General features: G+C 36.3%; 1 protein-coding gene across 1 annotated transcript in view; it reads right to left on the bottom strand.

Annotated features, from left to right (window-relative positions):
- DPYD (dihydropyrimidine dehydrogenase) overlaps nucleotides 1–22,653 on the bottom strand; it is an 870,422-nt gene that overhangs the window by 132,044 nt on the left and 715,725 nt on the right. The window contains exon 19 of the mRNA XM_032155293.2: nucleotides 21,123–21,265. Within this exon, the coding sequence (XP_032011184.1) occupies nucleotides 21,123–21,265 (143 nt within the window). The remainder of the gene's footprint in view (nucleotides 1–21,122; nucleotides 21,266–22,653) is intronic.

The raw sequence follows: 22,653 nt of genomic DNA, 5'->3' as shown, positions 1-22,653 counted from the left end.
TAAGCTGTTTTCCTTTATAAAATTGTCAATTGTTTGACCATAAGGACCTTCGTCCTCTGTTTTCTTTATCCCATTTATTTGTTTCCTTGTCTTCTTTCTCCTTCGCTTGACTACGTGGATGATTAATGGATCACTGTTGCTTTGACCAAGGAATAAATGGAGAAAGGGCAAAAGGATGATATTCCCCATCACGAGTTACTAAAATGCCCATTTTAGACACTTTTCTAGAAAGGCACATGTCCCATCTGCTTGTCAAATCCCTTTCTGATTAATAGCTTTAGAAGATGTTTTGCATGCATGCTTGCCAGTTTTTAAAGCACATTACTGAAAGCATTTCAGAGCACTTCCCCTGGGTTTCCAGCAACAAGCAGGGATCACTTCTCCATGCTTAGGTCACTGCTGTACTAATTTCTCCAGGTTCCAGCAAGCCTTGGGGGTACCAATAGAATTCCCTAACAGCAGCCAAATTTTACTTGAGACCACCCAACTTAGCCTTCTGTATTGCATCCTGGGAGTGACTTGATTTAGGTTATGATATGGTAAAACTATTATAAAATTGCATGCTATTTTCACTCACTTGTGTACCACTCATAGTCATATGAATACAACATTCAACTATTTATGGACTGTCAAGGTTTTCTCCATTTCTGAAAGTCTCTGTTACTACGAAAATAGCACGGATAGATTCTATCTGGTTTTAAAAAGAAGTAGACCAATGAATAAAAGATATATGAAGGCATGTCCTCCAAAATAAGGCAGAAATTCTGTATAACTTTATGAACATTCAACCACGTTGGATAATCACAAGTGTAGAAGAGAGTAATACAGTGGATTAAGTGTCATGCTAGGCCAAACCACAGGGTGTTGGAGAGGCTTTCACCAGGTGATAATATCCAGAAGGATTGGGGAGTGGACTCTCCAGAAGGATGAACTTCAACCAATGCATGACAGAAAGCAGAAGGGAATAGAAGATACATTTCCTCTCCATTTTTTCCTGTGATGGATTACCCCAAGGCATTGCTTTCTAGCTAGTCTATCTGGAGTTGTTCCATGTGGCCAGTTGGCTGTCTGTGTCTCACTGAAGCTTGTGAAGCAGTGGCTAACTCAGTAATGCATTACCTTGTATTCAAGTCTCATCTTTCTCTGTCTCATTTCCATCTTCTTTTACTCTTGCTACCCTAGAATTTTATCTCCCAACAAAACATTAACACTTGACCCTTGAGCTAAGATACATACTAGTCAAAAGCTAGAATAGAGGGCTGTACATTTTATTTTAGAATCTGGCATAAATGCATAAAACTACTAGCAGACTGGATGATGATGATGGCTGATGATGATAATTAATATCTTGCATCTGTGGTACACATACTTTGTTCCAGATACCGTATGAGGTGCTTTGCATATGGTTGTGAATCCTCACAACCATACTATGAGGTAGGTAGTATTATTATCTCCACTTTACAGACAACAAAATTGAAGTATAAAATGTTCACACGTCTAGTAAGCCCAAGGTCATATAGCTAATGAGCAACAGAGCTGGGATTTCAACCCAAACAATTTGACGCATTTTCATTTGGGTTGAAGCATTCATGAATAAGGTGGAGTTCTCAGTGACTTCCTGTTCTTATTTGGTGATTCTGAGACTGGTATCACTACCAGTCCAGTAGCTTCTGGAAAAGGTCATCTGAGTGCTTGCCATATTATTTATGATTACAGTAGGGTCTCTAGAGAGCTGAAGTCCACTTTCTTTCAAGAATGTATGGTTTTGAGGCATCTGATCTCCACCTCCCAGGCTATTCAGATTGTATGTTCAAAAGGAGGCAATGAAAAACACACACTTAGTTGAACTAAAATCTCTCATACCTTTCCTTGTAGTAGAGGTTTATGAAAGATCTACGTTATTTTATATTTAATTGAGGGCACTTGTAGTTTCATCCTTGAATTATTTTTACCCACTATCACATAGTGCATACCACATTCTTCCTGCGTACAAACAGGCACGCCCATGCTTAGGCCCATGACACTCCATCATGTGACTGGCGCTAAAATACAAACGTTCCCATTTTGTGTGGTATAAGATACTTGTGACTGAAAGTGACCTATACATTCTTTTTGCCTTTCTGTTGCTCTATTTAAAATAATGACTAAAGACTCTCTTTCAAAAAAAGGTCATTTGTGTCAATGGACAGAAGAGAGGATCAGATCACCTGCGGTAATTGCAAATTAATGCTCTCCTGGTAATGCATTAACTACACACTATTGATCCACAAATGAATCATAGAGGCTACTGATAAGTGATTTTTACTTTCCTGCTTTTTTGTGTGTGCTTTTATTGCTTTTTCCATAATGCATTTTTCTTTCAACTGGAATTTTCTCTAATTGTCTTCATTTTTAATTTCCCACAGTGAGATGACTTCTAACTTGTAATTAGAATCTGTAAAAATTCATGTCTCTATCTCAAAAGCCTTTTAGAAATCTACTGAACTGTAACTTTGATGCCATAAGCCACATATATGATGCACAGATACATAGTTTGAGAGAGCCAAGCTTTTGAATGATTTTTTTTATTAATACTCAGATAAAACAGAAATCCATTTGGTCCTCTATCCAAAATAGCAATTTGTTGAGTAGTCTGCAGTAAAACATTCAAAAGTTTCCCCTAAAAGCATTTTACTTGGAGAACATTGATGACGTGTTTTTCTTTCCAGGAGCAAACTTTTAAAATATGAGTAAACAGTTTATTCCAGAGATAATTTTTTTTTTAAAGTGTGTGAGAGAAGTGGGGCATAGTGGCTCACGCCTGTAATCCCAGTACTTTGGGAAGCCGAGGCAGGCAAATCACTTGAGGTCAGGAGTTCGAGATCAGCCTCGCCAACATGGTGAAACCCGTGTCTACTGAAAATACAAAAATTACAGCCGGATGTGGTGGCAGGCACCTGTAGTCCCAGCTACTCGGGAGGCTGAGGCAGAAGAATTGTTTGAACCTGGGAGGCAGAGGTTGCAGTGAGCTGAGATCGCGCCACTGCACTCCAGCCTGGGCGACAGAGCGACACTCGTCTCAAAAAAAAAAAAAAAGTGTTTGAGAAGAGGATGCAAATTTCCAACTGAGTAAATATTTATACGCATCTTCACAGCATACTTTTGACAATGTTAAATTTTCTCACGTTTATGTCAAAACCTTAATTGAGGGCCTGGCGCCGTGGCTCACGCCTGTAATCCCAGCACTTTGAGAGGCTGAGGTGAGTGGATCACCTGAGGTCAGGAGTTCGAGACCAGCCTGACCAAGATGGTGAAACTCCATCTCTACTAAAAACACAAAAATTAGCTGGACATGGTGGTGGGTGCCTGTAATCTCAAGTACTCGGGAGGCTGAGGCAGGAGAATCACTTGAACGTGGGAGGTGGAGGTTGCAGTGAGCCGAGATCGTGCCATTGCACTCCAGCCTGGGCGACAGAGCAAGACTCTGTCTCAAAAAACAAACAAAAACAAAAAACACGTTAATTGATAATAATTATTCTATCTGGTGGAAATGAACACACGTTTGTATTTCAGTGTTGTACTTGATCATGCTCCCTGTTTAGACAGAGGTCATTCATCCTAAATCTGGTTTCTGAACTGTGATCTAGAAATCACCTGAAATGGAGAGATAGTCTGACAGTAATTTCCCTCACTACTATTTGTAAACTTTAAGCTTATCATTGATTTTCTATATTTCTAAATAAGAGACATAGTTGTGATTTCTAATAAAAGTATTTACAAAAATGTTTTCAGGCCTGTGAGAACTTTGATATCTTACTGTAATTTCTTTTACAATCATTATTTGCAGCTAGTCACAATTAAATACCACCAGAATAAATGTGTGCCCAAATTGTTTGCTTATTTTTTATTCCTAAGTCATGATTATCTGTACCAAAAAAAAAAAAAGTAATAAATGTCAACTGCATGGCTAGAACTATGTAAGTCTGGTACTCTTTCTTTTATCAGTTTATAACTAGAGACAGATACAATTACAGTTGATATTCATTTTATAAGCAGTCTTAGGGCTGGACCAGAGGGCTGATATACATTAAAACTCCAGACTTCACTATGAAATAAATCCATGTAACAAAACCGCACTTGTAATCCTTAAATTTACACAAATAAAAAAAGAATGCATTAAGAATGAGGAAACTGAATGTAGTGATTTATGAAGAAAAAACAAAAAATGACCAAAAACATACTTGGTATTAGGTATATGGAGGTATAAGGTAGAACAATTCAGCTTTAATTTTATCTCACTAATAAGAGCTACCCACCCACCTTTATACAGAGGTTCTCAGAGCTTGGTTATATATTTGGTCTAGAGTTGGAGTCATTCCCGTCTAGCTACTGTCTAACATTGTCTTCCTCCCTCTTCCTCTTTTCTGTTCTGCCTCAGCCTTTAGACATCCTAGATCAAACCCAAAAAGTCAATAAATAAATCCTCAACTTTTCTAATCTTGGAAGATGGTTAGGAATGGGACCTTTTCAAATCTACTCCATAAGCAATAAACTCAGAAGAAATCAGAAGTACACCAACACAGGGAAAAAAGGAAAACAAGAATAAAATAATGATATGCCAAATCAAAAGTGATGAGTGGACTTTCTGAGAAGAAGATAACATCAGAGGGTCTAGTTTGTTGTGAACACATTGAAAAGATGGTGACCAAACATGAGACTAATTGTGAATAGCCCTACATAAACATGAGTGTAGGTGTTAGGAGGATAAGAGATTTTAAAGTTTGGTTTGTTAGTACTGCAAAGAGAAACTGCCTTTTGAAAAGGCAAAGGTGCATAAAAAATTAAAGGTACCAGTCTGAAAATAGCCCAGAAAAATCTAAATTTGTTTTGAACCCTTTAGAAGAAAGATAGTAATCATCAGCTAGAGAGACAGAAGTCCTTTAAAAAGGAGAGTGGCCATAACCCATGAGCTTCATTTTTATAATAAGCTTATAATTCAGTGTTATTTAGAAAACGTAATGAAGAAAAGTTATAAAGAATTGGGACAGTACACACAAAGCAAAACAGTGGTGTACAAAACTGAATGTCATGATTGGAAACTCTTAGAGAGGTAGATGCTTATGAGGGACCAACTGTGAAATGTATTTTTGTGGTCTGTATTTTCATTTTTTGTTGCAAGAGAAATAGTTAGAGTGGCACAATCTATTCTCATCTGAACCCTTGGGAAAATTTTTAAACATATTAAGCACATGATAGAACTGAATGATTCTGGAAAGGGATCTGATAGAACTGAATGATTCTGGAAAGGGATCTGTGTTAGTCTGATTTTTGGATTAATATTTAATAATGTTTTCCCTTCTATAGACAGTTAATGATGATGTCCTACCATTAACAGAACATGTGCTTTGGAGACACATTTCCTCTAGAAGTGATGAATTTGAGTTGATAAAGGCACATTTTGGGGCCTGTCACCCTTGAGAGTAGTAAAAAATATTTACAAGCAGCTAACCAAGGGTGAAGGAGGCGATGAGTAGCCCTAGAAGAGAGGAGATTTAAAATTATGAAGGATAAAAACCATGATTTAAAAATGAACAAGATGCCATGGAAGTACAAAGCAGAAAAGGCTCACTGAGCATTCACTCCAGGATCTGAGGAAAGCGACAGCCGGTGTGGCATTGGCCTGTGAAAATGTAAAGACCTTGCCACTCTTTGGAGACACGTCACTCCTCAAGTGCAGAATAACATCTAAAATCATTATCATGACCTGAAATACTCCACAAGATTCATCTCTGCCCATGTCTTTCACTTCATTTCCTATCATTCTCACCTCTGTTCAGTATGTCTTGCCATGTCTGAAATAGGCCATATTTGCTCACACCCTTGTATAACTATGCCTTGATATTTATGCTGTTGCTCTTTCTCTGGCCAGGAGGATACTCTTCTCTCAGTTCTCTGAATGGCTCAATTATTTTATCATTGCTATGGTTTGAATGTCCCCTCCAAAACTCATGTTGAAACTCAATCTCCAATGTGGCAGTGTTGAGAGGTGGGGTCTTTAAGAGGTGATTGGATCATGACAGCTCTGCCCTCATGAATGGATTATTCCATTCATAGATTAATGCACTATCATGGGATTAGGATTCATGGATTTACAAGAAGAGAAAGAAAGACCTGAACTAGCACATTAGCAAGCACAGGCCCCTCATCATGTGATGTCCTGCCCCACCTTAGGACTCTCCAGAGAGTCTCTGCCAGCAAGAAAACTCACACCAGATGCAGCCCCTTGACCTTGGACTTCTCCGCATCCATAACTGTAAGAAATACATTCCCTTTCTTTAAAAATTGCCTGGCTTTGAGTATTCTGTTATAAGTAACAGAAAATGGACTAAGACATTACTCCTATGAGGGAGCTTCTAGCGCGCAAGCTGCCTGAGGGCAGGTCTCACGTGTCTGAGAATATCCTTATATCCTTGATGCTTGAGCTCTGCCTGGGATATAGTGGGGCTCATTAGGTGATAAAGATGCCATTTTATGATAGTTCATTGAGGACATTATTTTCATTTTCCTAGATACCACATTTCCAATGTAACTGAGATCAACTTTTTAAAGGAAGCTATACTGTTTATCTTGCTGTCAATTATATCCCTCTATGGTTTTTCCCCAAAATCTTCTCTTTGCCATGGTTGACTCCACTTCAGATGTATAGTTAAGTTTTTGTACACAAGAATAGGACTTTACTTTTGTCAATAATTAACTGTATCTTCTCATATTAGATCAATCACACATGCATCTCCTGATTTTTCTGAATCTACTTTGTGATTTACTCTTTATTCCAAGTTTACTCCAAATTTCATGTTATCCAAAAATGTGATCAAATGGATTTCTGTGCTTCCCCCAAGTACAGCCCAGGAGCCCCAGAGTAGCCAGTCTTCTAGAAATCTCAAAGTTTTCTTTACTCAGCATGTGGAAAGAATGATCAGAATTCAAAATAATTTTGGAAACTGAAGAAGTCAGGGATAAATTACTTAATAAGACAAAAACAAATATCTCATTTATAAAATTATATGATTGGGTATAAACAAACTACTCGCAGATAGAGCTCAAGAACTGAGAAGAATCAGCAATTAATAAGTGAAAGAGCAAGATTTCACATGTTTATTATTTTGAATTCCTCTTTCATTTTACTAGCACATTTCTTGAGTACAGTAACAGGGAGGGTGGGGGATGCAGAGACAAATTATAGAATAGAAATCAGGTAACATGGTTCCTAGTCCTACTGGAAAGTCAACTGATAAAATAAACTCAAGGAAATTACAAACTGTGAATATGCAAATCTATAAATGGGGTTAAAAAGGCTTATTGATATACCCATAGCTTTATAAGAATTATATAAATTAACATATGGAAAAGGCTTTTTGAAAAAATAGAAGGTAATAATCAATAGATCATTAATACTCTTTATAATATATTTTCCTATGGTCTAAGAGCTCTCTAAATTCCCTGTACAGTCTAGGTTTTCTAGATCTCTAGCTTAGTACCAGAGTCTATAAAACACTGAAACAATTTTAAAACAAATATCAAATTACATACATCAAAATGAAGTGGTCTTTTCAAAATAATCACCTGGGAAGGTGTTGGCACTGCTCAGAACAATTTTGGAACATTTCTCTGTAAACTGGTAATTAAAATCAATTTATGAACTAACAGAAAAAAGACTCATGACTTTGGATACCTAATTCACTCAACAACCAACTTTGGTCATTCATCTTGGCTCTCTTTAGCTTTTTAAAATGGGAAATGAAATCCATTCCCAATATATAAAGAGTAGTTACTACATTACCTCCCCAAATAACTATTTCTAATAGTCATTTGGATGAACAAGACACAGTTATTAAAAAATCAGTTACCCATCTAATCACAACTCATTTCAAGTGACACTGATAAACCAGAAATAGAGGAAAGGAACAAAGATATACAATGTTTAGAAAATAATATGTGAAATAAGAATATCTAAACAACTGAGATTTTCTTTCAAAATGAAGAATAAAAATAGTAGTTTAAGACTTTGGTCAAGCATATGAAGACTCTTTGAAAAAGAAGTCAGACCGTTAATTAGCCACATCTCTGCATACAATTCACATAGGAACAGACGGTATAAAGGATTTGTCAGGGACAAGAAAAAATTTAGGCAAGGACATTTATATAAGGTCAGGAATTTTCTGTAGCTATATGCCTGCAAACATCTTAGCTAACTCATGATTATTCTCTAACTTGAAATAGTCATTGTGCAATGCAATTATTTTTTTCTATAGTAAAACTGTCTTTCAAAAATATTAGCTTGAGTTTCAATTAATTTCTCTTGAATCTAGATGTTAATCTTTCTATCAAGTGGAGAACGTGTAGTCACTCAAAGACGTAATAAGTTTCCATTTAATTTATTCTCTTTGCTTATAAACATTTGTTGCACTAGAATCAAGATGCTTTTTAAATACGAAAACCTCTTGAAAATAACCTTCCATTAAAGTAATTTAAAATAATGTGATAATTGACACAGCAATTAGAACATCATTGAATGGATAAACTAAAAGCATTTTTTCTTATATATTATTATGAGAATATTGAGTTTCTATTTTTAAAAATATCTACTTACATATTGTTCTTAAAGTTGAAAGTGAAACATTCATTAAAGCCAGGACACAAGAAATCGCATAATGGAAAGAAAAAATATTTCTCTTTTAACCAGTTACATGAAATAGTTCTGATTCCATTTAAAATAATCTTGAATTCTGTCAAGTATTTTCACTACATTTATTATCCTGTGGCTTGAAATTGAATGATGATGAAATAAAAAATTAGAAGTTATTGAATAAATATTTTCCACCTACCCAATGAAAATTTGTAATATAGGATGAAAAATTTTTATCACCTAAAGACACCCGTCAGTAAAGTTGAAGCAGTGAAGTCTCTGTGTATATTATGACCAAGAGATAATATGGGTAATGCATCCATCTGCACTCAAGTGGAAACAGTGTCATCGTGCTGCTTCAATTACTTCTTTTTCTCTAATTTTAATAAAATAATACATTTCCTGATCACATTAAAAAATTCCATTTAGCTTGAACTAGCTCCATCAGAGCAGCTTTGATTATTGTTAAAAATTGATTTGGTTATCTGAGTCCAGCGAGGGGCCGTCATGTGACCATGACTTTCCACAGCAAATGCCCACTATGCTTCACCTTTCTGTTATATTTCAGGATTTTCTATTAACTTTAGTGACAAACCCACGCAGAAAAGATAGAATTAAACACACATACACACATACACACACACACACACACACACAGACACACACACATCCATACAATCTCAAAGAAGGCACAGGTCATAATTGTTTGTGAATTAACTGATAATTTTTGACGTTCTGAATCAAAGTCCTTAAGGTAATGAATTGTAATGGCAATATCATTAAATTAAATTAAATTCTAGAAACCTACAGTCATTCAGTGAAAGAAAGTCATATAGTATGTATATTTTTTATTTATAGAGGAAGGTGAACATTTTATAATGAAATCTATCACTGAAAGCAACTGACTCAGTCTGGGCTTTGATTGTAATACAAATCCCTAAATAGTTTTTCAACAGAAATTGTAGTCTAGTACTTAAACACTAGAAGGAAGATACAGGACTCATTGGGAAGATAAGATCTGGGACTAACAATGAAACTAAAACTTAAAAAAGCCAGTGTTAATTTATTAAAGTTCTCCCTTCAAACTGTTTCGAAGGTGAATTACTAGTTATTTATTTATTTTTCTCTTCATGAATAAATAATTGGCAGTCAGAAGCAAACTTCTTTTTTTCAGAGTAGCCCTCAAAAAGATTTCAAGGCCTCAGGAGTTTATGAATAGTTTGAGAATATAATTTAACAGGAAGGTTTTTATAAATATCAGTACCTGAAATTTACTGATAATTTTCATCTGTCCTTTTCATATTTCTAATTTGCATATTCTAACTAATGAAAGCCTGTCAAATAAGATAAAAAAATCAGGGATTTCAAAGACACTGAAGTTCACTTAAATAAATTAGAAGTCAGTTGGGTTGACTGAAGAACTTATAAGAGCAGTTACCCAGGAACACAAGCCTGTAATCGGTTTTGAATCTCATTTCTAGGCCACAGTGTTACATCTGGTTCTGTTGTAATAGTAATTTTCACTCCAAAGTGTACTAGGAAAATGATCTGGAGTACCCAGATTACTCTAGCTAATTCCTTAGCTTTTATATTCAGCATTCATTGAAGCATTTTATCCATTTTAAAATTATATAGATTTAAGTGTACTGCATGATGTTTTGTTGTACATATACACAGTCAAATGATCACTACAGTCAAGCCAATTAACACATCTCTTATTTTACACAGTAAAATTTTTTTCTGGTGGTAAGAGTGTCTAAAATCTACTCTCTTAGCAAATATCCAGTATACAATACAATATTATTAACTAGATTCCTCATGCTGTGCTTTAGATCTCCAGACTTACTCATCTGACATGACTGCAACTTTGTATCCTTGAACTGCCTCTCTGTAACCTTCCTACTTCATGCACAGACATATGATAACTACAGCTCTACTCTCTAAGTAGTCAACTTTTTTTTTTTTTTTTTAGATTCCACATATAAGAGAGATCATACAACATTTTCCTTTCTGGGTTTGACTTATTTCATTTGGCATAGTATTCTCTAGGTTCATTTATTTTGACACAAATGGCAGGATCTTTTTTACAGCTGAACAAAACTCCATTGTGTATATATACTGCAATTTCTTTATCCATTCATCTATTGATAGACACTTAAGGTTGCTTCCATATCTTGGCTATTGTGAATAATACTGCACAGAATATGGGAGTACAGATCTATCTATCTGTCTGTCTGTCTATCTATCTATCTATCTATCTATCTATCTATCTATCTATCATCTATCATCTATCTATCATCTATCTATCTATCATCTATCTATCTATCATCCATCTATCTATCTATCATCTATCTATCATCTATCTATCTATCTATCTATCTATCTATCTATCTATCTATCTATCTATCAATCATGCTGATTTCATTTCCTTTGGGGATTTACCCAGAAGATGGATTGCCAGGTCACATCGTAGTTCTGTTTTTAATTTTTTGAGGAACCTCCACATTGTTTTCCATAATGGCTGCAGCAGTTTACATTTCCCCCAACAATGAACAAAAGTTGCCCTTTCTTTGCACCCTCATCAACACTTGCTATTTTTATCTTGTTTGATAATAGTTATTCTAACAGGTGTAAGATAATATCTCATTGTAGTTTTGATTTGCATTTTCCTGAAGATCAGTGATGTTAAGCATCTATTCAAATATCTGTGCTATTTATGTCTCCTTTGGTCCATTATTTACTCAGGTTCTTTACTCAAAGATATTTACTCAGGTTCTTCACTCAAAGAATATTAACGTCTACACTCAGGACAAATAACTCTCATTCATTTTTCTGATTTCACATTTTTTTTCTTCAAAGATCCTGAGTAAAGCATTTTGAAATCAGGTTATTTGTTTTTTTTTTTTTTTTGCTTTTGAATTGTGAGAACTCCTTATATATTTTAAATATTAACCCCTTAAAAGACATATGGTTTGAAAATATTTTTCCAAATCCACAGGAAGTCTTTTCATCTTGTTGATTGCTTCCTTTTTTGTATAGAAGTTTTCAGTTTGATGTAGTCCTACTTGCTTATTTTTCTTTTGTTGCATGTCCTTTGATGTCCTATTCAAACCATCATAGCCAAGGCCAATGTCTAGGAGCTTTTCCCCTGTATTTTCTTCCAGGAGTTTTATGATTTCAGGTCTTATGTTTAAATCTTTAATTCATTTTGAGTTTGAATTTCAGCTGAGCCCAGTATTACGCTGAAGCCAAACCCAGAAAAGGGTACTATAGGAAAAAAAGTATAGGCCGTATCTCTGATAAACATGGGTGCAAAAATCTTCACCAAAGTAATAACAAACTGAATTCAACAGCACATTAAAAGAATCATTCACCATGATCAAACAGCAGTCATCTTAGAGATGTGAGAATGATTAAACCTATGCAAACCAACAAATACAACACCACATTAACAGAATGAATCACAAAAACCATATGATAATCTTGATAGATGCAGAAAAAGCATCTGACAAAATTGAACATTTTTCTTAATAAAAACTCTCAAAAAATTAGATATACAGGGAATGTGCTTCAGTACAGTAAAGGCCATATATCACAAGCATTCAGCTAACATCATAGTCAATAGTGAAAAGTTGAAAGCTTTTCTTCTAATATCAAGAACAAGACAAGGATGCCCACTCTCCTCATTTTTACTCCACATAGTACTGGAAGTCCTAGCCAGATTAATTAGGAAGAAAAAGAAATAAAAGCACCCAAATCAGAAAGAAAAAGTTAAATAGACTCTGTAGATACCATAAGTAGGGAACTCTAAAGCCTCCACCAAAAAAAAGAACAGTTAGAATAAATGTATTCAATAAAGCTGCAGGATACAAAATTCACATGCAAAAATTAGTGATGTTTCTATAAATTAACAAAAAATATCCAAAAAAGAAATCGAAGAATTAATATCACTTATAGTAGCATAAAAATAAACACTTAGTGATAAATTTAACCAAGGAGGTGAAAGACCTGTACACTGAAAACTACAAAACATGAATTAAAGAAATTGAAGAAAGCACAAGTAAGTGATAAGATATTCTATGTTCAAGGACTGGAAGAATCCATAGTGTTAAAATATCCATACTATCCAAAGCAATCTAAATATTCAATAGAATCCCTACAAACATTCCACTGGCATTTTTCATAAAAAAAAAAATCACTGAAGCATTTTTTAAGGTTAGAGGATTGGATGATTTACCATTGAAATGTTGACATCTTGTCAAAGCATGTTATAGAATAAGATCATAGAAACAAACAGTGCCACGGAGAAATGATACATTCCAAGAAAATTCGCTCAAAAAGTTTGAAGCAAATTTTGCTATGAAAAGCAATAATTGGGCTGGGCATGGTGGCTCACTCCTGTAATCCCAGCCTTTTGGGAGGCTGAGTGGGTGGATCACAAGGTCAGAAGATCGAGACCATCCTGGCCAACATGTTGAAACCCCGTCTCTACAAAAAATACAAAAATTAGCTGGGTGTGGTGGCATGCGCTTGTAATCCCAGCTCTACTTGGGAGGCTGAGGCAGGGGAATGGCTTGAATCTGGGAGGTGGAGATTGCAGTGAGCCGAGATCATGCCACTGCCACTGCACTCCAGCCTGGCAACAGAGTAAGATTCCATCTCAAAAAATAAAGAATGAATGAAAGAAAGAAAGAAAGAAAGAAAGAAAGAAAGAAAGAAAGAAAGAAAGAAAGAAAAGCAATAATTGCCCAATAAAATGTCATCTGAAACCCTAAGAGACATTTCAGTTTATCAACTGTGAGGTGGACCCTATTGAGCTGATGTGATTACTATGCATTGCATGCTTATATTAAAATACCTCATGTAACCTATAAATATGTACACCTACTATGTACCCACAAAAATTTTAAGAAGTTTAAAAAAAGTATATGCCCTTTACTGATCAATTACATTATACTAAAATATATTATGAAATAATTAGAGATAAATGTAATTTGGTTTTCTCAGCACTGCTTAAACTAGTAGTGAAGAAGAACTCATATAATGGCTTTTATAAATACATTTCAGTGCATTTATAATATGGGATAATATGTGACCACTGAAGGTAGCACTATATACCAAAGTATGTTGACATGCAAAATGTATTTTGGTATATCAAGTGATAATAAGGTTCAGTTTGATTATACATATGAAAATAAATAAATAAAATTAAAAATAAACTGTGAGGTGATATACAATATTTTGTGAACTTACGTTTAATTCCTCAATTAGCAAAAATTTAAGCAAACGATGCTGTAACCTAGGTTTTTTCTTCAAAAAAAATTTTGTAGGATTTACAACCAACAATTTTTAATAAAAATATTATCTTTACAATGAAGTCTGTTTTTTTCCCACAGCACTTATCTTATGTTAAATATAATAGACTTACATTTAACATTTATTGTATATTTTTCTGTCTCTGCTCACAAGAATGTAAGCCCAATAAGGTAACAGACTTCAGCTGTTTTTTTTTAATTCACAGAAATATTCCAAATTTCTACAACAATGCTAAGAATATATAGTGGGGTCTCAATACATATTTATTAAAAAATGAATGAATGAATTATTCTCAGTGATGCATATAAAGCAAGACAAAAGGTATGCGCTATCACACTTATACAACTTATGAAAAAAATTAGCTTTCCATTCTTGAAATGTCATTACTCTTCTTAATGTCAGTCATATGGCTTAATTTACAAACATAGATTCATTTGGAACAGATTTCGAAATTACTAATTTGAGTGTAAATCTTTATTTTAGCAGTGAACTCACTTAATTACATAAGATTTTGAAATTACTGAGTGTAAATCTTAATTTTAGTAGGGCACTCACTTATCTACATAGTCTATATACATGATGAATAGTGTATGAGAAAAATCAGAAGCAAAATATTTATTTATATTACTATTTCTATACCCATTATAGGACTTCTATTTCTATACTCCAGTGTATCAGCACCATAACCTAGATATTTAAATGAATTTCATTTGTCTGGTCATACCTGCTATAAAGAATTCATTTTGTTGGTACACATTTCACTTGTGAATAGAAATCATTAGAAAGGTAGATTTAATAAATATTGTAAAACGAGAGAACAGAATTGGGTTGGGCAATGAGAGCCAATGAAAGGATGATATGAGAGAAATGGGAGGATGATGATGGAGAGGCTCAGGGCTCTGAGCTGTATGAAAAAGATTCGAACCAACTGAAAGAATTTGAGGCTGGGCGTGGTGGCTCACGCCTGTAATCCCAGCACTTTGGAAGGCCGAGGCAGGCAGATCACGAGGTCAGGAGATCGAGACCATCCTGGCTAACATGGTGAAACCCTCTCTCTATTAAAAATACACACACACACAAAATTAGCTGGGCATGGTGGCGGGCGCCTGTGGTCCCAGCTACTTGGGAGGCTGAGGCAGGAGAATGGTGTGAACCCAGGAGGTGGAGCTTGCTGTGAGCTGAGATTGCGCCACTGCACTCCAGCCTGGGCAACAGTGCAAGACTCCTTCTCAAAAAAAAAAAAAAAAAAAAAAAAAAAAATAGAATTTGATGGGAAGTAAAAAAAAAAAAAAAATAGAAGAATAAAAAGAAATACTGACTAGTACCCAAACCCCAGCAGACATTAAACACTATGTATTTGGAGTAAGCCCAATTGCAGAGTTACATTAATTTCTCTAATAATATTCAACAGCTTAAAAGTATACTGAATGAAAGGTTAGGTTAACCCAAGATTAGGGAGTGGAATGAAGTGAAATTCAGTTAGAACGGAAGAAAGATGGAAATATATATTCTCTACCCTCCACTGAACTACCAAACAAAAATTATAAATTCAAATATTTCCCACTTTATGATCATCCTAAGTATATATATATATATATATCTTAATACTGATTTTAGTTCATACTTTAGCTAATATTGGTTAAAAAAACATGTTCCAGCTGAGTTAAAAATCTGACTCAAGCTAATGGCAGAGCTGATAAATAATCTTTAAATTTCTACAGATTAGATTGCCAGTTCTCTGGGCAATAAATTCTCTTAGGTATTTTTTAGCTGAAATTGTCTTGATTTCCTCTTCATTTCTGAAGTATAAAACCTATGTGTGAAACTTTACATTTTTAACAAAATCATTTGGGAACCAATATCTTAATAGCCGGAAAGTCTCTGGGCGATTCCCAGCTAGAGCTAAAGAGGTAATGATTTTTTTATACCATGTGAATCCTTTTGTCCCCTCTTCACAATTCTGGTAAAAACAAAACAAAACAAAAAACCCATAACCAAGCACATTCATTTAACAAATTCATTTAACCAAAATTTACTACGTTTCTGCTACACACCAAGAAGTCAATACATGGGGTAACCAATGGCTTATGATGGGGCCTGGCATAAAAAGATAAATTTAGGCAAACAGATTTCCTCTCTTAGCAGTCTGAGCTTCACCCAAAGGAATATAAATCATCCCATTATAAAGACACATGCATATATATGTTCACTGCAGCACTATTCACAATAGCAAAGACATGGAATCAACCTAAATGCCCATCAATGATAGACTGGATAAAGAAAATGTGGTACATGTACACCATGGAATACTATTCAGCCATAAAAAATAATGACATCATGTCATTTGCAGGGACATGGAGGGAGCTGGAGGCCATTATCCTTAGCAAGGTAATACAGGAACGGACAACCAAATACTGCATGTTCTCACTTAGAAGTGGAAGCTAAATTATGAGAACACAGGAACACATAGAGGGGAATGACACACACTGGGGCCTATCAGAGGGTGAAGGATGGGAGGAGGGAGAGGATCAAGAAAAATAATGAGTACTAGGCTTAATACTTGGGTGATAAAATAATCTCTATAACAAACCACATGAAACAAGTTTACCTATGTAGCAAACCTACACATGTACCCTGTACTTAAAAGTTAAAAAGAAGAAATCCAAGCCAATAGACAGTAAGCTAGTGAGACACTTCACAGAGAAATGAGAGCTAAAATGCTACAATGTGGAGTGGGTCTAAGGGTCATGACAGCCATGCGATAGAAGTTCAGGGGAGGCAGGAGTAAGCCATATAGAGAACAAGAGTGGACAGAAATTTAGTTTCTTCTGAAGAAGAAATCACATGGCCCACAAAAGAGAGATGGTAAAGGTCTTGCCCCAGAACTGTCCCACTGGTTCTTGCAATTCCAGTTCCAGGGTCCTTTCATGTCCAGAATACAATGGGCTTTATGGGCATAGTCAGTGAGTTTCTGATTTTCCATCTAAGAGGAGCCTAAGTAGAAACTGACATTTGAATAATTATTTCACCATTCATTTCTATGAGGACACATAGTACCCTATGTATATTGACATACTAGGATCTGCACCCTGAGCACACATCTACACGCAGGACACATAACTCTCGTTTAGTTTTCTATGATTTCACTTTTCTTCTCTTCATAGAATCTTGACTCTAAGAGGTAAGCTTTAGCCTGAACATGTAAGCTTTGAGTGGGCACGGAAGACGTGCGTATTACTAATATTCCCATCTTACAGGTCCTGTGATGGAAGACAGGCAATATGTCTAGTTGGAAGAGTATTTGCTTTGTGGCTGTGAAACTCTAGATGGGAATTCTGGCTCCATTGCTAGTCATGTGACTGCTAATAAAGACATACCTGAGACTGGGTAATTTATAAAGGAAAGAGGTCTAATTGACTCACAGTTCCACATGGCTGGGGAAGCCTCACAATCATGTGGAAGGCAAATGGTGAGCAAAGTCTCGTCTTACATGGCGGCAGGCAAGAGAGCATGTGCAGGGGAACTCCCCTTTATAAAACCACCAGATCTAGTGAGACTTATTCACTGTCAGGAAAGCACAGGAAAGACCTGCCCCCATGATTCAACTACCTCCCACCAGGTCCCTCCCACAACATGTGGGGATTATTACAATTAAAGGTGAGATTTGAATTGTAATCTCACACAGAGCCAAGCCATATCAACCACTTTCATCTCCAAGCCTTAGTTGATGTCAGTAAAAAAAAAAATTTTTAAATTTCACTCTCAGGTAGGTTGTGGAAATACTGTATGTAGCAGCAATTACTACCAGCACATAGTAGACAGTCAATAATCTTTACTTCCATGTGTGACTTGCCCATGGTCACACGTGACCATGAGCAAGAGTCTCTTCTGAAACCCACTCATAACTCCATTGTATCCTTCAGCCCAGGTATTTCTACATGTTGATGAAAATAAATTCAGGTGATACTCAAGCCTGGATACTGTTATCTTCCAGATTCTTTTTGAAGACAGTGCTCCATATTCTTCCTTCCTTCTTGATATCCTAAGGTGCCTTCTTTTATCATTTCCTTTCTTCTGAAAAAGCTTCCTTTAGCCATTCTTTTAGTTAAGGATTCCCGGCAATACATTCTCTTAGTTTTTCTTCAGCTGAGAATGTCTTGATTTCTGGCTCATTTCTGAAGGACACAGGATTTTGAGCTGACAGTTCTTGTTTTAGCGTTTGAAAAATGTCCCACTTCCTTCCAGACTCCATGGCTTGTGATGAGAAATCCACTGTTATTAGAATTGCTTGTCACCAATAAGTAAGGTGTCATCTTTCTCTTGCTGTTATCGAGGTTTTATCTTTTTCTTCAGTTTTCAGAAATTTGAATATGATGGATTTTGGTATGGATGTCTTTGAAGCTGCCCTCTTTGGAAGTTTACCTTGACCTCTTGAATCTACAGGTTTATGTCTTTTGCAAAAATTGGAATATTTTCAGCCATTATTTTTTTCCATTCCTGCCTTTTTCACCTCTCCTCTGGGACTCTGAGGACATTAGTGTTACATCTTTTGTTATAGTCCCACAGTTCCCTGAGGGCTGTTTTCATCCTTTTCTTCAGTCTTTTTTTTTTTCTCTCTGTTTTTGATATTGGCCAGTTTCTATTGCTCTATCTTCTAGTTCACTGATTCTTTCTTCTTTTCTCTCATTTTACTATTGAGCACATCAGTTGAGTTTTGTATTTAAGTGACTGTATTTTTAAGTCTAAAATTTTCATCTTTATATCTTCTATTTCTTTGATCAGACTTTCTGTTGTTTCATTTGTTTCAATCATGCTTGTAGTTGCTTGTTAGTGCAGTTTTATAATGGAGGCTTAAAATATCCGCCAGATAATTATGGTATCTCTGTCATGTTAATGTGGGCATCTATCAAGTCTTTTTTATGATCCAGCCTGAGGTTTTCCTGGGTCTTGGTATCATGAGAAATTTTTAATTGAAATCTTGACAATTTTGGTATAATATTAAGAGACTCTTGATTTTATTTAAACTTTGTTTCTGCTAGCTTTCCTTGGTGTCAGTCTGGCAGGGGAAGTGGAGAATGCCACCTCCTTAATGCCAGATAGAAGCCCAGGTATCTTACTTGGCTTTCTTGGACACCCAAGGGGCATGGCTCCTGGTTACTGCTGGGAAGAGGTGAGAATTCTGGCTCTCCAGTGAGCCTGCACTGACACACCCCTGGCTAAGAGGTGCAGGCACGCCTTGTTGCTGCTCCCTACTTGGCCTTCACTGACACTGTAAGAAGGAGGAAAGGAGAGTGGCCTTATGACCACACAGTGATGATGAAGGTCCTGACTTTGCACTAGACCTCCTCTACTACTACTGCAGAAGCGGGGAGGAGGGACAGCTCATTACTTTCAGGTGAGGGCAGAAGTCCAGGCTTCTGACATGGGATGGGGGTGAGGGCTCATTTTTGCCCAGTGGGGATGTGAGACTGCTTGATGAGGGTGGACGTCTAAGATCCCTACTTGTCCTTTGCTTGCATGGATGGATGTAGGGATGGAATATTCATCTGTGGTGTTGGGTGGAGCAGGGAAGTTATGTCTAAAAGTTCTCTCTCTTGCTAGGCTGCCCCTTTCCTGGTTCTTTGGCTAGAGACAGCAGGCTTTTCGTCTGCGCCTATTGTTGTTTCTGGGTTGTTGAGCTTCTTTGGCTCCAAGTGTGAGATGAGATATGTGAGGAAAAAAATCCCAGGAAACTCACCACTGTGTTGTTTCTTGGGTCCTGAGATCCCTAGCCAATCTGCCTTCTCTTCACCTTTCAGTCTTCTTATATCATCAGTTTTATATATAAGGGTTTTTAGTTGTATATAGTGGGAGGCATAGAGAAAAGTAAATCTATTCCATCTTCTTGGAAGCAGAAGTCTGCCTCCATTTGCTTTCTAATACATAGTATTTCCACCATAGATTGTAGGTATTTTATAGAACAATGTTAATTCTGATTGTCAAATTAGCAACATGAACTATTTACACTCTACCCTTTTGCCAGAGAATATGTGATGCTAAACTTTCTGCTTTCCAATTACCATCAATGCTAAGTAGTGAGAAGTCATTATTAATGGAGTATTACCAGAGAGTTCACAGTCTAGTCATATAAAAAGCTTGGTCCCTAGGCCAATTCAGACTACAAAACCTGAATGAGAAATTCTTATGCTAAAATGTGCTGACAGTACTAAGCCCATGTTGAGCAACATTATTTTTAAAAAGTATATGAATAATTTTTAAAGTTCTAATTTTTATTATTTTAGCGGTATTATTAAGAGTACAATTCACTACATCTCACAGCATCCCTTTAAGAGGACAAGGGAAGAAAGAAGTTCCCTCAGCTTTGTACCACAAGAAGCTGAACAATCAATTTATTTTAATACTTTAAAAGTTATAAAGCCAACAATTTCCTTCTTTGGCTGCCAGGAATCTCAGGATCGAATTTGGTAATGACATAGATTTTCATACCCTTGATTTCATTTTGTTTTTCAATTGAGATTTTACTTTTACCCAGATTTCCTTAGGTATTGTTTTTCCAGGAGGACAGTACGCATTTTGGTACCTGATCTATTTCAGGATCACGTGGGTGAATAAATGTATTAAGAAAAGAGAGTCGGGGCTGGGCGCGGTGGCTCACGCCTGTAATCCCAGCACTTTGGGAGGCCGAGACGGGCGGATCACGAGGTCAGGAGATCGAGACCATCCTGGCTAACATGGTGAAACCCCGTCTCTACTAAAAATACAAAAAAATTAGCCGGGCGAGGTGGTGGGTGCCTGTAGTCCCAGCTACGCGGAAGGCTGAGGCAGGAGAATGGCGTGAACCCGGGAGGCGGAGCCTGCAGTGAGCCCAGATTGCGCCCCTGCACTCCCGCCTGGGTGAAAGAGCGAGACTCCTTCTCAAAAAAGAAAAGAGAGTGGGTTCATAAGCCCTCAACAGGACAGGAAATATACCTCAGGTCTCTTCATAACTTGTCAGAGGAACTTAATACATGCTGCCATTTTGATCCCAAATGGCCTCCTTTTCAAGAGGCCCAAAAAAGAATCTATTTTTTTTTGTCACATAACTTACATTGTATTTGTAAGATGGAGATTTTTAAAAGGGACAGACAAACACAATGACTACCTGGAGGACCGAAGCACCGCCGTGGAGAAACTGAAGACCACTTTCAGCAGAGTCAATTCCACCAGTAGCCAAAATGGGAAATCCAGGCAGAGCACGAGCAATGGAGGTCACAGCTCTTAAAGCAATAGGTCTGATTGCTGTCCCTACACAAAATCAGAATAATCAATGGTTAGCACACTGACCACTTGAGTATACTGTCTTATATTACTTCTATTACTATCATGTGATGACAGTGTCACTGGACAAATTTCAAATTACTTTATCTCTGTTTAAGATGTATACATATGTAGTGTATAAATGTTGTTTTAAAGCATGTTAATTTGTTAATGGATGTTTATTTATTTTAAGGACTTTGATACTAATGTTGAATTTAGACATGTTATACAAGTAGGTACAGCAAACAGAATTCTCTATGCACACATATTACATGCATATTACAACTTGATATACAGTAATATGTAAAAGATTGCATAGAATATTTGAGCATCAGTGGCTCACACCTGTAATCCTAGCACTTTGGGAGGCCAAGGTGGATGGATCACCTGAGGTCAGGAGTTTGAGACCAGCCTGGCCAACATGGTGAAATCCCATCGCTACTAAAAATACAAAAATAAACATTAGCTAGGTGTGGTGGCAGGCGCCTGTAATCCCAGCTACTTGGGAGGCTGAAGTAGGAGAACTGCTTGAATCCAGGAGGCGGAGGTTGCAGTGAGCCGAGATCACACCCTTGCACTCCAGCCTGGGTGACAGAGTGAGACTCTGTCTCAAAAACAAACAAACAAACAAAAAACAAGGAACAGCAGATTTTGAAAAGAAAAACAATCACATATAGCACATCAATAGACATACAGCTATGTTATGTTTCTTTAGAGTACAAAGCAGATGCTGTGAACATAGACTGTAAAAAAAGGCAAGGTGCTGATGAACTTACAGATTCCATGTTGCTTTTTATATGTACTTCCCACAATTTGAAAAAATAATAGGGAGTCTAATCCAATTTTTCACATATTAGAAAGTTTTAATCAAGTTAAAGAGAATTTACTAGAATCTAGTAATTAGAGTGCATGCATTTAGTTTTTAAATATTTAATTAGCCAGACATTACCAGTATATTATTCCCTAATAGTAATAAAAATTGTATGGATAGAAAGAATACTTTGGGGCTATTTTTATAATGAATATATTGTACTAAAGCTGCTTTGAATTCTCAAATGTTAAACATCCCAGAGTACATTAATGCTTTCATAATAAAGGAATATAATTAGATATTCCTGGTGTTCCTTTATAAGTCAGGGGTCCTTCAAGCATTTTCTGAACTAAAGACAGTTCAATTCATGCAAGAATTTGACATTGCCTTAAACCAGGGCTCCACAAACAACATAAACAAACAACTGGTTCAGCCTCATGTGGCGAGTTCTTCGTCATCACCTCCACCACTAGTCACCAGCAATATCAATGTGTATTTACTGGAGTGCTTACTCTGAGGTAGCACACACAGCCTTCCTTTAAAAAATGGCCAGAACTTAAAATTA

This window comes from Hylobates moloch, unplaced genomic scaffold, assembly GCF_009828535.3.
Source record: "Hylobates moloch isolate HMO894 unplaced genomic scaffold, HMol_V3 SCAFFOLD_5, whole genome shotgun sequence".
Taxonomy (NCBI): Eukaryota; Metazoa; Chordata; class Mammalia; order Primates; family Hylobatidae; genus Hylobates; species Hylobates moloch.
This window is presented reverse-complemented; position numbering and strand designations above follow the sequence as displayed.